Source organism: Natator depressus, chromosome 9 (genome assembly GCF_965152275.1).
Source record: "Natator depressus isolate rNatDep1 chromosome 9, rNatDep2.hap1, whole genome shotgun sequence".
NCBI lineage: Eukaryota > Metazoa > Chordata > Testudines > Cheloniidae > Natator > Natator depressus.
Window position 1 is genome coordinate 88,211,373 of NC_134242.1, and position 13,291 is coordinate 88,224,663.

Consider the following 13,291-nt stretch of genomic DNA (forward strand, 5'->3'; position numbering starts at 1 on the left):
TTCAATTTAACTGGCTTTCTTTTGAAACTTGCCCTCTTTCCATCTAGCTGAAGACTGCAGCCCAGATGTGGACAACTTCATTGTGCCCATAACAGTGGGAGCAGCTTTGGGAGGATTAGTTGCTCTAGTGCTTATGGCTTATTTTGTAAGCCACAAGAAACAGCGTAATGCTGGATATCAGCAATTTTAAATAGGGGAAAGTTGTGTTGTTTTTTTTTGTTTGTTTGTTTTTTAAGCGGGTGCGGGGGAAAATTGTCTCCTCTTACATCTGAATGGTTTTCACGAATGGTTTCTTGAAAATGACATTGGTTTAAGAAACAGTTTAATATTTAATTAGGACTACAGCTGAACTTGACAACTCACCTTGAGTGATTTAGGCTAGTCCTTGATCAGACTAAAACTTGTTTCCATCTTCTGGATGTGGATGTGATGCTGTCAAAAACACTAATTCAGTAATTCTATGATCTATAGGTACACAGTGCCTGTATGTGAATAAAGTTTTGTTCCTAAGCGCTGTGAATGGCACTTAACCAGTACTAAGTTTGCTGTGAATGTCTTCAAGTATTAATGTATATAATCATACATTGCAATTTATTTTTACTACTAGTGATAGTGCCTTATATACAGTTTGTCAAATATTAAAGCTGTTGTCTGAATGACCCTACTAGAAAGGTTAAAGCTGACTTTTGCAACTTAAAGATGCTCTGTATGTGCAGTTCTCTGGATATAACTTTTTTTGAGTATGCCAGTATAACTTGCATGTTCTGTACTTTCTCTGGGTCATCTGTTCTGTACAGCTGGTCTACAGAACAAAAATACTTCTAAGGATACTATAGTAGTTTGAACTACTAATTAATGGAGCTCATGGCTGTTTCCGATGTCAAAAGCTGATATTCAAGAGAAAAGGGAAGATGGGTTGGACTGGAACCTAACTCTGTACAGCCTTAATGTGAACTCACATGGTCAGTCTGCATAGCTTCCAAATTCCTCCATGAGAATATTTTCTCTCTCTCCCCCCCCCCCCCCCCCCCGGAACAACAGACTTGCCGTGATAAGTAGTAGAATCAGTTAGTGTACAACTGTCTATATTTCAACTTGCAAACTTGGTAGCCACCAAGTGTGGAAAAGTTAGGTTCCCCAACCATTTTTCTTTGATCTGAAAGGGACCTCCCTCTGACAGAATTAAGGAGATGCTAAAAGTAGCTCAAACTACTGTGCTCTCCCTGCCCTGCTAATGTAAACTTAAAAATTCTTCTGGTGGCTACTTGGCACCTTTCATCAGTATTGAATTAGCTTATTTTAGTATTAATGACTTTAGTATTCCTATGCACTGTTTAATGTTCAAGTCATCTTACCAACCAAAACTGATTCAAAGTAGCAAGTGGCCAGTTGTCCTTCCTCCGTTGCATTGCTGAACTGCACAGTAGCAGCTTCTGAATTGGAACGAACACTGCTACAGGCGCTAGACTTTGTGTTTTGTATTTTGATTGGATTAAAAGGGGAAAAAAATATAAAGTTATAAACCCAGGCTTTGTCCTAATGGATAAGTGGCAACTGGTTACTAGGTTAATATATCTGAGCTAAATTTGGCACAGTAACTCTTCTAAAGCAGTAGTTCTCAATCTGTTTAGCATCGTGGGTCACGTATACACCTCTCTGTATTGTGGGCCACACAGGCACAATACTACCTGTATGGCCCTGAGGATGACACATGGGCCGCAGTTGTGTGCTGATTGGGCTGCAAGGGGCCTGCAGGCCGTGGGTTGAGAACCACTGCTCCAAACAAAAGCTAATTCAATTGGACTCATATTACTGGGCAGCGTCTTAAAGTAGTTAGTAGCTGCTACCTTTTTAGAGTGCTACGTCTGTACAAGACATCTTCTATTCAAGCATAAAAGCAAGCAAAATCCATTCTTCAGGAATCTCCCCAAGCTTTAACAAAGCCCTCCACTTCAAAATCACACCACCTGGATTGGGGTGAACTACTTTAACATTTATAAAAGTTCTTTAACTCATACTGCCTCTTGGGGGTGGTCATTAGCTTGGGGCATTGGACATGTAATTACTTAGTGCTGCTCTAGAGATTTATGTTTTTCAAAGCAAAGTCAAACCACTTTTTCCTTCCAATAGTCCAGTGGGGTAAGTATTTCTCCCTACTTTACACACAGGGAAAGTGAGGCAGAGTTGTTACATAACTTGCCTGACGCTTATAATTGGCGTCGGAGTCCCATGCTCTGAAAAAGGCCCTACTGACTCTGAATTTAGCATTTGTACCAGAGAGAAATTAAATAACATATACTTCAAAATTGTGTGCAAACCCATTTTGTGGCATTATAGTGAATGTTTTTTTACAATGCTGTGTTGATTGTAATAAGAACTACGTAATTTTTCTCTGAAAGCAATACCTCCATGACCTCTTTGTACTGAATGGATCAAAAAATAAAGCTATATGCACCAATGGTGTGTGTTTCGGTGTTTTCAGCTGTCCTGATATATTTTTAGTTGTCTTTTACAGCCTTTTCTACAGTGCTGCTTTCCATATTATCTATTTATGCTCTCCTTCTTCCCCATCCATTTCTGAAAATGCACAGTGGTGTCTGAGTGGATGAGAAATCAGTTGGGGGGGGGGGTGGTGTGTGTGTGTAATACATTTTGTCATTCTGGTGCTTTAATCCAGGTAAATTCTCCTAAATCCATATGGTGGTGATCAGATAGTGTGTCATCTCAAAGTTAATACTTGTCCTGGGTTATGGGTGACATCAGTGGAGAGCCACAGATGGGGAGAGAGCAGAACATTGAAAGTGAATGCTAATGTGAAGATCTGAAAAGAGGTCTTTACCCTATGAGAGCCATATATGTGGCCAAATGTGATTTTTTTTTTTTTTTTTTTTTTTCCCCATAAACACTTGAAATGCACCCTCTGGCTAGAGGCAACCCAGTGACTATTAGCTAAATTGTCTAGAAGAGAAACAAAGAGCAATTGAATTATGCTAAGCTGTCTGGGGTGGTGGGTGGTGAATAAGTGAGACTGTAACGTCCTGATCCAGAGAGATGTTTAACACATGCGGCTCCTATTGAAGAGATAAGTTCTGGGTGTTCTGTACCTATCAGGATCAGATCTAGAGAGAGAGGGCAGGTTTAAAAAAAAAAAAGTGGATGGGGTTTAAAATAAAATTGCAAAGTGTCTATTTGCTCCCTGCTTGATTGGTTTCTAATGCATGGTTTCCCTACTAATTTCTTCTCCCTCACTCTTTTCTTTTCTACAGCTGAAGAATGCTTTGCAGATTCTGACCTGAACTTTCTTATCCCCATCGTAGTGGGTGTGGCGCTTGGCTTCCTTATCATTCTTGTCTTTATCTCTTATGTCATTGGAAGAAGGAAAAGTCGTACTGGCTATCAATCTGTATAATCTTTTCATGCTGCCTCTGCTGCTTTTTTCCCTTTACGGAAGTTACTAGTTTATGGTTTTCTTTTGACTAGATATATTAAAAAACAAAGGATAATGTATTTGTGCATATGATTGTGAGAACAAATTTAGACTCACCTGAAGCTACTGTAAGACTTTGGAGTAAAGTAAAACTGCTCCAGGAAACACTTAAGATGAGGACCAATAACTGTCCCCTGCACAATTTGATTATTTGACTGAAAAGGCCTAAGATAGGAATGCATCTTACTTGCAGCATTTTTAATCTCAATTCTTTTGCATAATATCACAGCTGGCGAGCGAGTTTTTATTTTATATGCAGCTACTCAATTTATTTCAGATAATGCTGAAGTTAAAAAAACACTGCTAGAGGATTGAATGCTGTGCAGTGAAGGATTGTGTGTGCTATTGGACAGAAATGCAAAATCCTTCCTAGCATTCAATTAGAAGCAAACTTACCACTGCTGCCTTGTTTCTGTTTTTCATGTAGCTGCTTGTTCTCTGGGGTTAGCTTAAAGCTGCTTTTTCCTGTTGCATTCAAAGGTGGTTCTTGATCCTACAGTACATCACCCAGAAGTTCCTTCTCTTCGTAACTAGTGTACTTAATATCAGCATGGAAAGGATTATCTTTGTAAGAGGGGAGTGGGTGAGACCTAGTGTAACAACTTACCTAAGAAGAGAAGAACCTGACCTTAGTGAACAGACAAAGCTTTTAAGGAAGACTGCTACTAGTTGTAGGTATCCTATGTGGCTTTTATTCAAAGAGGACAGTGATAAGCATCTTCTGTTTGCTAACCAAAAGGTTCTTTAATTGAGCCTATGTTTGGGAAAACTTTGAGTTCACTGGGTCTAAGTTTTCATTCTGTCTGTGTAATCTAGACCTCTCAGCTTGTATTTCAATTGAAGGAAATGGCCTAACTTTAAACCTGTCATTAACTCCACAGAGGTGTGCTCTTATTCTATTTTCCAAAGTAGTCAGTATGCAAAATGCTGATTGTAAAGGATAAGGTTATAGAAAACCACAGTAAAAGAAAGTGACCCCACCAAAGAATGGGATGGTATGCTGGATCCAGTCAAACTCCCTCCCCTGTCATTAATATTGTCGTAAACTTTGAAGGCCTATGTTCCATGTCTGGGCCTTAGCAGAATGGAAGCTAGTTATTTGGGATTAAATTCTGCCACTCCTGAATGGGTACATTGGGACAGGAGCATCTTCTGCCATGGACCCCTTTGATGCAGACCTGCAGAAGCTAGTCCTACTATTATTGTGCTCTCTTTTATGCTAGGCCATGTGACTAGCTGAGGTGCTGGCATCATCTTTGCATGGCTGTTAGTAGCTGGCAGTAGGCAATGTGGGAATGTGTTCAGTACTCTTCTGCAGCATGCGTTTAGGATGTTCCTGAGCCACTGCGGGGGCATACTGCTGCAGAGCACCTCCACCTCATTTACAGACGAGTGAGATCATGATTTGGGCCTTCATTTTACAGATTGTTTGGGTCTTGGAGGTGGATGAGGGTAACTGGGCTAATTAAGTCAAATCAGATGAGAAGTAGTCTTTTGTTTTTCAATTACTGGCTCACAGAATGTGTGTTCAGCCATGTGTGGATGAGCCTAGTGTCATAAAGAGAAAACTCATGAAGTAAGCTGCGATGTTCAGTCAATACGATATAGGAGGATATGGCACGGGGGGTGCCGAATGTAAATTAGAGCATGTAACAATTCACGCTCAGTGTGGCTTTCTTTAGAAGCATAGCTGCCTTTTAAAAAACAAAGTTTAGTAAAAGCACACATGGGCATGGTCTACAAGAGGTGTTCAAATAGACTTACATTTGAGTGACATTGGGCATGGAAGATTGTACAATACTAACTTTCATTTTAAAGAAATGCTGTTTAGACTTCTATCACAAAAATTGCTTTGGTCCTGTTCTGACTGCAGGATCAAACCTAAGCTGTAACTGCGTCTTCTAATGGGACAAAAATAGGGCCCTCTACAGATGTGATCCTTTCACGATGGGGACTTAATTTAAGCCCAGTGGGTTGGGTTTTTCTCTCCCATTTTTAACTCTTGCTTTCCATGAGTGGGGGAGTGCTAAATGGGCTGCTCTGGGCCTAACACACATGCCCCTCAAAGCATGTCACCTCCACCATGCTATGAGGTGGGTTCTATTCCTGCTGTGCTATTCTTCACACATAGCATCCTTTTAATCTAGCTGGGTGACTTTAATAATAAAGTGCAGCAAAAAAATAAAAATTAAGTGCTATTTTGGACTTCATGAGAAGTCAAAATCAAGCAAGCACTTTATAAGTTGTTGTAGAATGAAGAGTGATATAAACATGGTTCTCTGAATTTGCAAAAGACTACAAATGTGCTGATGAAGACAGAGTATATATATTAAACAAAGTTAACTATGATGTTTGTCTAGTTTTGCTCAGTGTTAATACTCTTGATAGAGATGAATGCGACTTTTGAACACTTTACCTAAGGGGCTGGTGTGGCTTGAGTTTCAATGGCTGTGAAAACTCAATCCCCTCTTGCTCTCCTTCACTCCATGCTCCTTTCAGGTAAGGACTGTGGCAGAGGCCAGGCGGGTGGCATTTGTGCTGCCATTGGTTGCATGTTCCACAGTCTGTGGATAACCAAATTTAGGAGGAGGGAAAGTTATTAAAACTCTGAGCAGGAGCGATGGTAACAATATTTAAATGCTTTTTTCATAATGGTAAACAGTAGATACTATAGACAGCATGCAGTTAGATTTTTGATATAAAGAAAAGGTCTTTAGCCTGTGGTCATGAATGAAAGAGACTTCTGGGTATGTGCTGTCTATGGCCCTGGCACTTTAAACTTCTGAGCCCTTCAACTCCTATTGAAGTTAATCAGCAGGGCTCAGCACTTGGCAGGAGTGGGCCCTATACTTCTTCCGAGTCCAGTCTTTTTAGCTTACCAACGAAACGTGCAGCAGTTATAAAAAGTGTTCACACGTCAACATAATTGCCAATAAAATTCTGATTGCTGTATCTTTATTACTCATGAAAGCCTGGGATGTACAGCGAACACAGCTTGATCTTCAGATACTGGGGGAAGTTTCTAATACCCTTGCCTTGAAAAGTCTTGTTCTGACCTGTGAACTACCCTAAATTTCTGGGTGTTATTGACAGAAGCCTCACTAAATGTAAGTGATTGATTGATTGATTGATTGAAGTAATTCTGCATATTTAGAAGATGGCAGAGAGGCCACCATTTTTCACCTGTAAGTACTAAAGCTAGATATCTATATGGATAAATATTTAGGCACCTAAGTTCCTTGATTTTCAGAGGTGTTAAGCATCCATAAATCCAGTTGATGTCTTAGGAGTTGTGGATGATCATATTTAAATGTCTGAATGTGGATTTAAATGTTTAAACGCCCAGGTTTGAAAACTTTGGTCAAAGTTACTATCACACAATGGTCTGTCTTCTGCCTGGAAAACTAATGAAATTACACCTGGGGTGATTTTGTCCCATTGTGATTAAATCCCCCTCCCCTCCCACAAGAGACTCTTTTTTTTTTTTTTAACACACAATAAGTGGTAAGGGCCCAGTTCTAAAGCTCAAAACTCAGTAACTGGAGTGAACAAGCCTGCTCCAGGTACTCTCTCAAGCCTGTAAAATCTGGACCTAAGGAAATGGGCTGAGTGATCCCATTCACCACACATACCATAGATTGTACTAATGTTTTTTTAAAAAATCACTTCTAAATGGGCCAGTGAAATGGAGACAGTGCAAACTCACTCTCCACAGTACGTTGTATGGCTGTAACAAGGGTGGCCTGCACTGTACAGGTGGCCGTAGTGAAGGCTGTGCCCTGTTCCCAGGGTGCGTTCTCCAACCGCACTGACATGTGGATGGCCATAGAGTCTTCATATTAAGACTAAGGGTTGAAAAAGGACAGATGGGTAAATTGTCATAGCACCAGACACTGGCAATAATCAAGCTCCAATTGCTGGTGTGAGAAGGAGATCGTAATGAACCAAGAAATATTTCCTCAAATGCATAGAGCATACACAACCTGGTAGTAGCCAAGTAAGAAGCCCAGTCCCACACCCAGTCCTTAGGCTTCTGTGCAGGAGATGGAGCAGAGGAAGTACCCCATGTTGCAGCGACTCTTCTGGCCAATCTAGGAACCCAGTGACTTCCATGTAGCCTGTAGGAACAGTTGTGCTGGCTTGCAAAATGATTCCCAGCTCGTCTCCAGGAGCAGCACTCGTGCATCCCAGGAAGAGCTCATTCAGCCCTCTTCAACTGCAGTGAAGGTTTCAAATCCATGTGAAATCTTCCTGTGAGGACATCTGGGGTAAGTGATGCAATCCTCTGTGTGGGGTGTAATGTCACAAAGGTTCTTTTAAGACACTCTGTCTCAAAAAGAAAGTGACCACGTGTTTCTCAAACTTGGAAACTCTCAGCTAAGAATTTCCCCAGCTTCTGCAAGAGCTCTAACAGACTTGGATTCAGTTTCTAGAGCATCACAGGCATCGAGGGAAACATTGCGCACTGCTGCCTGTACAGTCCCATATTACCTGAGCCAAAATCTCTCTTTCTCATCATGTTGAAACAGAAGGGGGAGAGGAGCCAGATCTGTATGTCACACTGTAATACATCAGTACATAGCCTCGGATGCTGAGGGGGAGAGAACCCCAATGGTAAATTCCTCCGTCATGTATGCCACAGATTTACCAGAAGAGAGAGAGCCCCGATTAATAAAACAGGGTGAGAACTAAGGGATGAAGGCTGTTAGCCCACTTAAGGTTAACAGGGTTGCAAACAGAAATCAGTGAATGAATTGGAAACACCCCCCTCCCCCGCCCATCGTTGTTACAGTAATTGTATAGGGCAGAACTTCCTTTTAAAAATACCAGTAGCAGGGCACAGTACTCATGATAAGCTCTGCACTAACAAACCAAAGGTCATAGCCCCATACTCTTGATCAATCCTCAAGTAACGAAGCAACACTGACAGTCTTGTACTCCCAAGCAATCCCGCCTAAACAAGCTGCACAGCCTAGTTCTCTTGCAATGGTAAATCAGTGGAGGCGAGCACAGCGAAAGAAACATTTCAATTTCAAGTTCCGTGAGGTTGATCTAAACAGCTGTGGGTGAAACAAAACTATTGTGAGAGTTCTGAATGCTGAAGTGATAGTGCCTGGTTAACCAATTGGCCAGTCACCAGAAAGGACAAAAATCTCACACGGTACATTAAGAATGAGATCGCACTGTTAATTTCACTGATAAAGATAATTGGCTACATGTTCTCCCACAACTCTAGCTTTTAAGGACATTATCACTGTGATCTTTTGGACACTGAGGGGTGAAGGATTTGAAAAGTTTGGGGGCAGTGAGCTGCACTCTGCATGGCCATACAGAGAATCAGCTTCAATTCCCAGCTCTGGGCTGGTTGGAGGGAGACCCTTGTTTCCCAGCAGTCTCTTCCTGCCAGTGTGACATGCTGGGGAGCTAGGAGAGAAACGCTCCTTTCAGTCTGGTGGACTCAAAGGGCGTGCGGAGAGAGGGGAAGGAGTGCATTAAGGGACGGGGGGTGTTTATCCTCCCAGCTCAGTGGTGGAGGGAACCGTCCTAAAGATTCATAAATGACAATTCTTCCGTATTATGGCGTCCTCTTTCCAGTTGCAGCCAGTATCTTACACATATCAAGACATGGTTGAAGCTACCAGTGCGAATGCTGCTGTGCTGAGTTGGGCTGATGTCCCCAGGCACAGTGGCCCCCACAGTGCCAGGGCTCCTGGGCTTAAGGGATTTTGAGATGGGCCATTTTACTTGATTTTTATTGGTTTTACACATGTAACCCCAAAGATCGTGGGAGTGCCCTACACTACTGTTTAATGTAGTTTCTACCTGGGAAATGTACTTTAAAATATGATAAGTGAAATATAAGGTCAAAAGGAACATTCCTGAAGTGACCCTATGAAAATAGTATTAAAATGTCCTTTAAGTATTTAAAGTCAATATTGAAATATTTTACCAGGGCCCTCTACGTGTAGTTACAAGACTGGATCTATACTGCCAATAAGATTTGTTAGGCCTTTACATTTTAAAAATGTAGCTCCTCGGTCTATATTACATGGCGGTTGTCTCCAGCTATATATATAAAAAAAATCCAGTAAAGAAATGTCTCAGTTACATCGGAAACAATTTGTGTTTCCCTAACAGAAGAGGTGCTATATTCTGACGTTATGTTTAAAAGGAGGAGTGGAAAAAGCGCCTGATTGCCATAAAGAGAGTTAAACGAAGTGCCTGGAGAATGTTTGCGTGGGCTACATTCTGATGCTGAGTGTAAAGGTGATTCGGCCTAGGAAACGATCGTTAGTCACATCATTCACAATTCCTTCCCCATTCAGTCTGCACTGAATGGGGACAAAATCATTCTTCTTCACATCTGTGAAGTGCAGAGCAACCAGTGGGGAGGTGTAGTTGACCTGAAAAGGAGAGATACTAGATAAGAACAACTGCTGAGAAGGTAGGAAAAACATCAAATACTCTGTGCCACAGCCAGTGGAATACTGTTCAGAAAAATGGGCCTGATCCTGCAGTGGTGCCAATTGGCTTAGCCCTATGGACTCCACGAGGACCAGGGAAGCTGATTTGCACCAGGCTGAGGATCTGATCCAGTATGTTTGAAAAGGATGGGGACACATTTGAGTTCTCTAATACAATATTCCTCACGGGTCAATTTGTTACTATTCAAGCCAGAAGCCGTGATAAGTAGGGAAGACTAACAAGGTTATAAACTACTTTCTGCCACTTTAAATTGTTGCTCCTTTGTCTGCAATAATAATAAAGAAAAATAGTCATGCTCCTTGTGATCAGTGTGCCCAATATACATGCTCCTGGGAAACCAAGGTCGGGGCATGCAGCTCACGTTTCACAAGGGAGCTGTTATTTGCCCTCACCTACATTCCCATCTGTTTTCACAATGGGAATTTTGTTGACCCCACCTCTCTCTGTCTGAACTCTTATTTTGAATGCGTTCTGCTCACCTAAACCGCCCTGCGCCCAATCCTGCAAATAGAATCATAGACGTGTAGGACTGGAAGGGACCTCACTAAGTCATCTAGTCCAGTCCCCTGCACTCAAGCCAGGATTAAGTAATAATTAGCCCATTCCTATCAGGTGTTTGTCTAACCTATTCTTAAAAGCCTCCAATGATGGAGATTCCACAACCTCCCTCAGCAATTTGTTCCAGTGCTTAACCATCCTAACAGGAAGCCTTTGCTAATGTCCAACCTAAACCTCCCTTGCTGCAATTTAAGTCCATTGCTTCTTGTCCTATCCTCAGAGGTTAAGGAGAACAATTTTTCAGCTCCCTCCTTGTAACCACCTTTTATGTACTTGAAAACTGTTATCATGTCCCTCTCAGTCTTCGCTTCTCCAGACTAAACAAACCCAGTTCTTTCAATCTTCCCTCATAGGTCATGTTTCCTAGACCTTTAATCATTTTTGTTGCTCTGGACTTTCTCAATTTGTTCACATCTTTCCTGAAATGTGGTGTCCAGAATGGGACACGGTACTCCAGATGTAAATAGGCCCATTAAAAACTAGGGCCAACCTTTTCAAAAGTGGTCACTGATTTGGGGTAGCTCAATTTTTGTCTGCCCAACTTGAACATGTTGGTCACCACTAAGGAACAGGCCCATACACATTCCAAATTGGGAACCCTCATGCCAAGCCATCCCAAATCAGTGGCCACTTTGGAAAATGTCAACCTATGGTACTACTGCTGTCAGCACATTGAATATGACTGAATATCATTGAATATCATGCCCATTTTACAGATGGGGAAAATGAGGCACACACGGTGATCACACAGCGAGTCAGTGTCAGAGCCAGAAATACAACACAGGAGTCCTAATTGCCAGCCCCCACCCCACTGACTACTTGTTCACAGTGCCTCCCTACTGGGTTGTGCTTTCCAAATAGGCGCATTTTACAAACAACCACTCCCGCCCCACTCTTTCTCGGAGGAGAGATTAAAGGGAAGCCAATAGAGCATTAGCCGCCAAGTTTCTACTTACGTGAGTGAGCTTGCCATAGTAGGGATAGTACATGAGATCAAATGTTCCGTTGCCTGGATAGAAGTCCACTGATTTAAGAGCACTTTCATCGCCTTTCTGTGATTACAAATAGGCAGGTGTGTAGTATGAGGGCAGTACCGTACAGCTCCCCTCAGATCAACAACACAATGGGGCTTTGGCGGGCACCTCTGGAGAGCCCCAGCTCAAAAGGACTAGGTATTTTGTCACCTATTTATACAGAGCACGTTTACTAATAGAACCAGCTGCTGCTGGAATGATCAGAGAACGAGTGCGCCATAACGAGCAGGACAAAGGTCATGTTTGCCTCCTATAAATCAGTCTCCATGCTTCACTGCCTCATCATTACTAGCTAAGGGCCTGGTCTAACTCCCACTGAAGCCAGTGGTAGTCTTACCCAGGCCCTGAGTGCTGGGTCACGGACAGAGAGGGGGCAGTCTCAGTCCCTCTCTGTCTACGGACCTGCTCCTAGGCAGGGCGGAGCTGAGCACCCTCTGTTAGTGGCATCACTGGAAGCTGGAAGGGCTCAGCATTCCCCACGAGATGTTTGGCAGCTCACACAGGATCAGGCCCCAAATGGAGAGATGCAGGATAATACTTAGCACTGTCCACCTTCACAGAACTTTACAAACCTGCAGCCCTCACAATGTTCTTAACGCTGGGGCTGGTGAAATGTTTTGGGCCAAAGTCATCCCAGGTGTAACTCCATTGCAATTCATCACCAAGCGGGACTGCGGGGGGGAGGGGGTAAAGCCCTTTCTGCAAATAACACTGGACATTCGTGAAAGAATTACCTGAATGGCACAGTTCACGCTCACCGGTGTCCCATAGCCAGGTCGATATCCTATGATCTACGAAAAGAAAAGTCATTCATGCTTCTATGAGATGCGAAGCCTGGCCTGTGATATCCAACCAATATCACCTGCCCACTCCAGAGGTTTCTCTCTCTCCATCTTAAGCTTATGTATCTGATCATATTGCATATGAATGCAAGTTATCTTGGAGGCATTTTCTGCCATCAGCACATTATGTCATTCACCCCAAAGGGGGTGCACATGCCTACTTGTCCTCCTTATGGGTCTGAGCCCCCCAGAACTCAGGAATGGAGAAGACCAATAGACTCTCTGCCCCTTCAAGTTGAGGCTATACAATGAAATCTGCATGAAGGGCCTCCACCCCCAAAAGACATCACTTTAAAAATTTCTGAAAGTTTTCCAGTATGATGTTCACCCTTTAAAAAAAGAGCCAGGTCTACTAGGCAACCAATTTTTGCTGTTTCCTCAAATGGCTGCTTGACCCCTGCTTAATAGACAAATAGAAGCATACGTATTGACAATTACTACACTGATCACAATCAAAAGGCCAACCCTTAGTTCTTCAAAAGCTTTTCCAAGCAGCTGATGAATTATCTTGACATTTATTTTGCCAGCAACATACCCTTTGATTCTATTGTATTTGCAGATTTCCGATTATACACTGTTCTTTAAAAATGCACAATTATAAAGAGAGCATCGTGTGGGTCATGACCTCAGAAAATAACTTAATACCCAGAAAGAAATCCCGGCAAAGAATTACTTTCCTGTTGCCTATTTCTTGACCAAATCAAGGTACAAGGGGCTTTGCAAATTTTCTTTGACAGAATGTACCCGCCTGGGAATGGAGCTGCTGTTTTTCCACCTGATATGGGGAACTGATTTTAGAGCTGATTTTACTGGCTCAGAGAATTGGCCTAGTTTCAAACCCAGCGTAATAATTAATTTATAGTACTGCCCAAAGAGGGAATTAA

The 13,291-nt window shown here is 42.4% G+C and overlaps 2 protein-coding genes across 7 annotated transcripts in view; one reads left to right on the top strand and one right to left on the bottom strand.

The window, feature by feature from the left end:
- Positions 1-6,426, top strand: part of LAMP2 (lysosomal associated membrane protein 2) — a 28,314-nt gene extending 21,888 nt beyond the window's left edge. Inside the window, exon 9 of one of the 2 annotated variants that reach the window (XM_074962543.1) lies at positions 3,267-6,426. In XM_074962543.1, the coding sequence (XP_074818644.1) occupies positions 3,267-3,409 (143 nt within the window). In that variant the 3' untranslated portion in view covers positions 3,410-6,426. Of the gene's footprint in view, positions 1-47; positions 1,019-3,266 lie in introns of those variants that run through there. The other variant, XM_074962542.1, reaches the window with a different exon arrangement.
- ATP1B4 (ATPase Na+/K+ transporting family member beta 4) overlaps positions 6,106-13,291 on the bottom strand; it is a 28,030-nt gene continuing 20,844 nt past the window's right edge. For 4 of the 5 annotated variants that reach the window (XM_074962551.1, XM_074962550.1, XM_074962549.1 and 1 more), the window contains exons 7-9: positions 12,300-12,356; positions 11,488-11,583; positions 6,107-9,891 (exon numbers count right to left, since the gene is read on the bottom strand). In XM_074962551.1, the coding sequence (XP_074818652.1) occupies positions 9,730-9,891; positions 11,488-11,583; positions 12,300-12,356 (315 nt within the window). In that variant the 3' untranslated portion in view covers positions 6,107-9,729. Of the gene's footprint in view, positions 9,892-11,487; positions 11,584-12,299; positions 12,357-13,291 lie in introns of all 5 variants that reach the window. The other variant, XM_074962547.1, reaches the window with a different exon arrangement.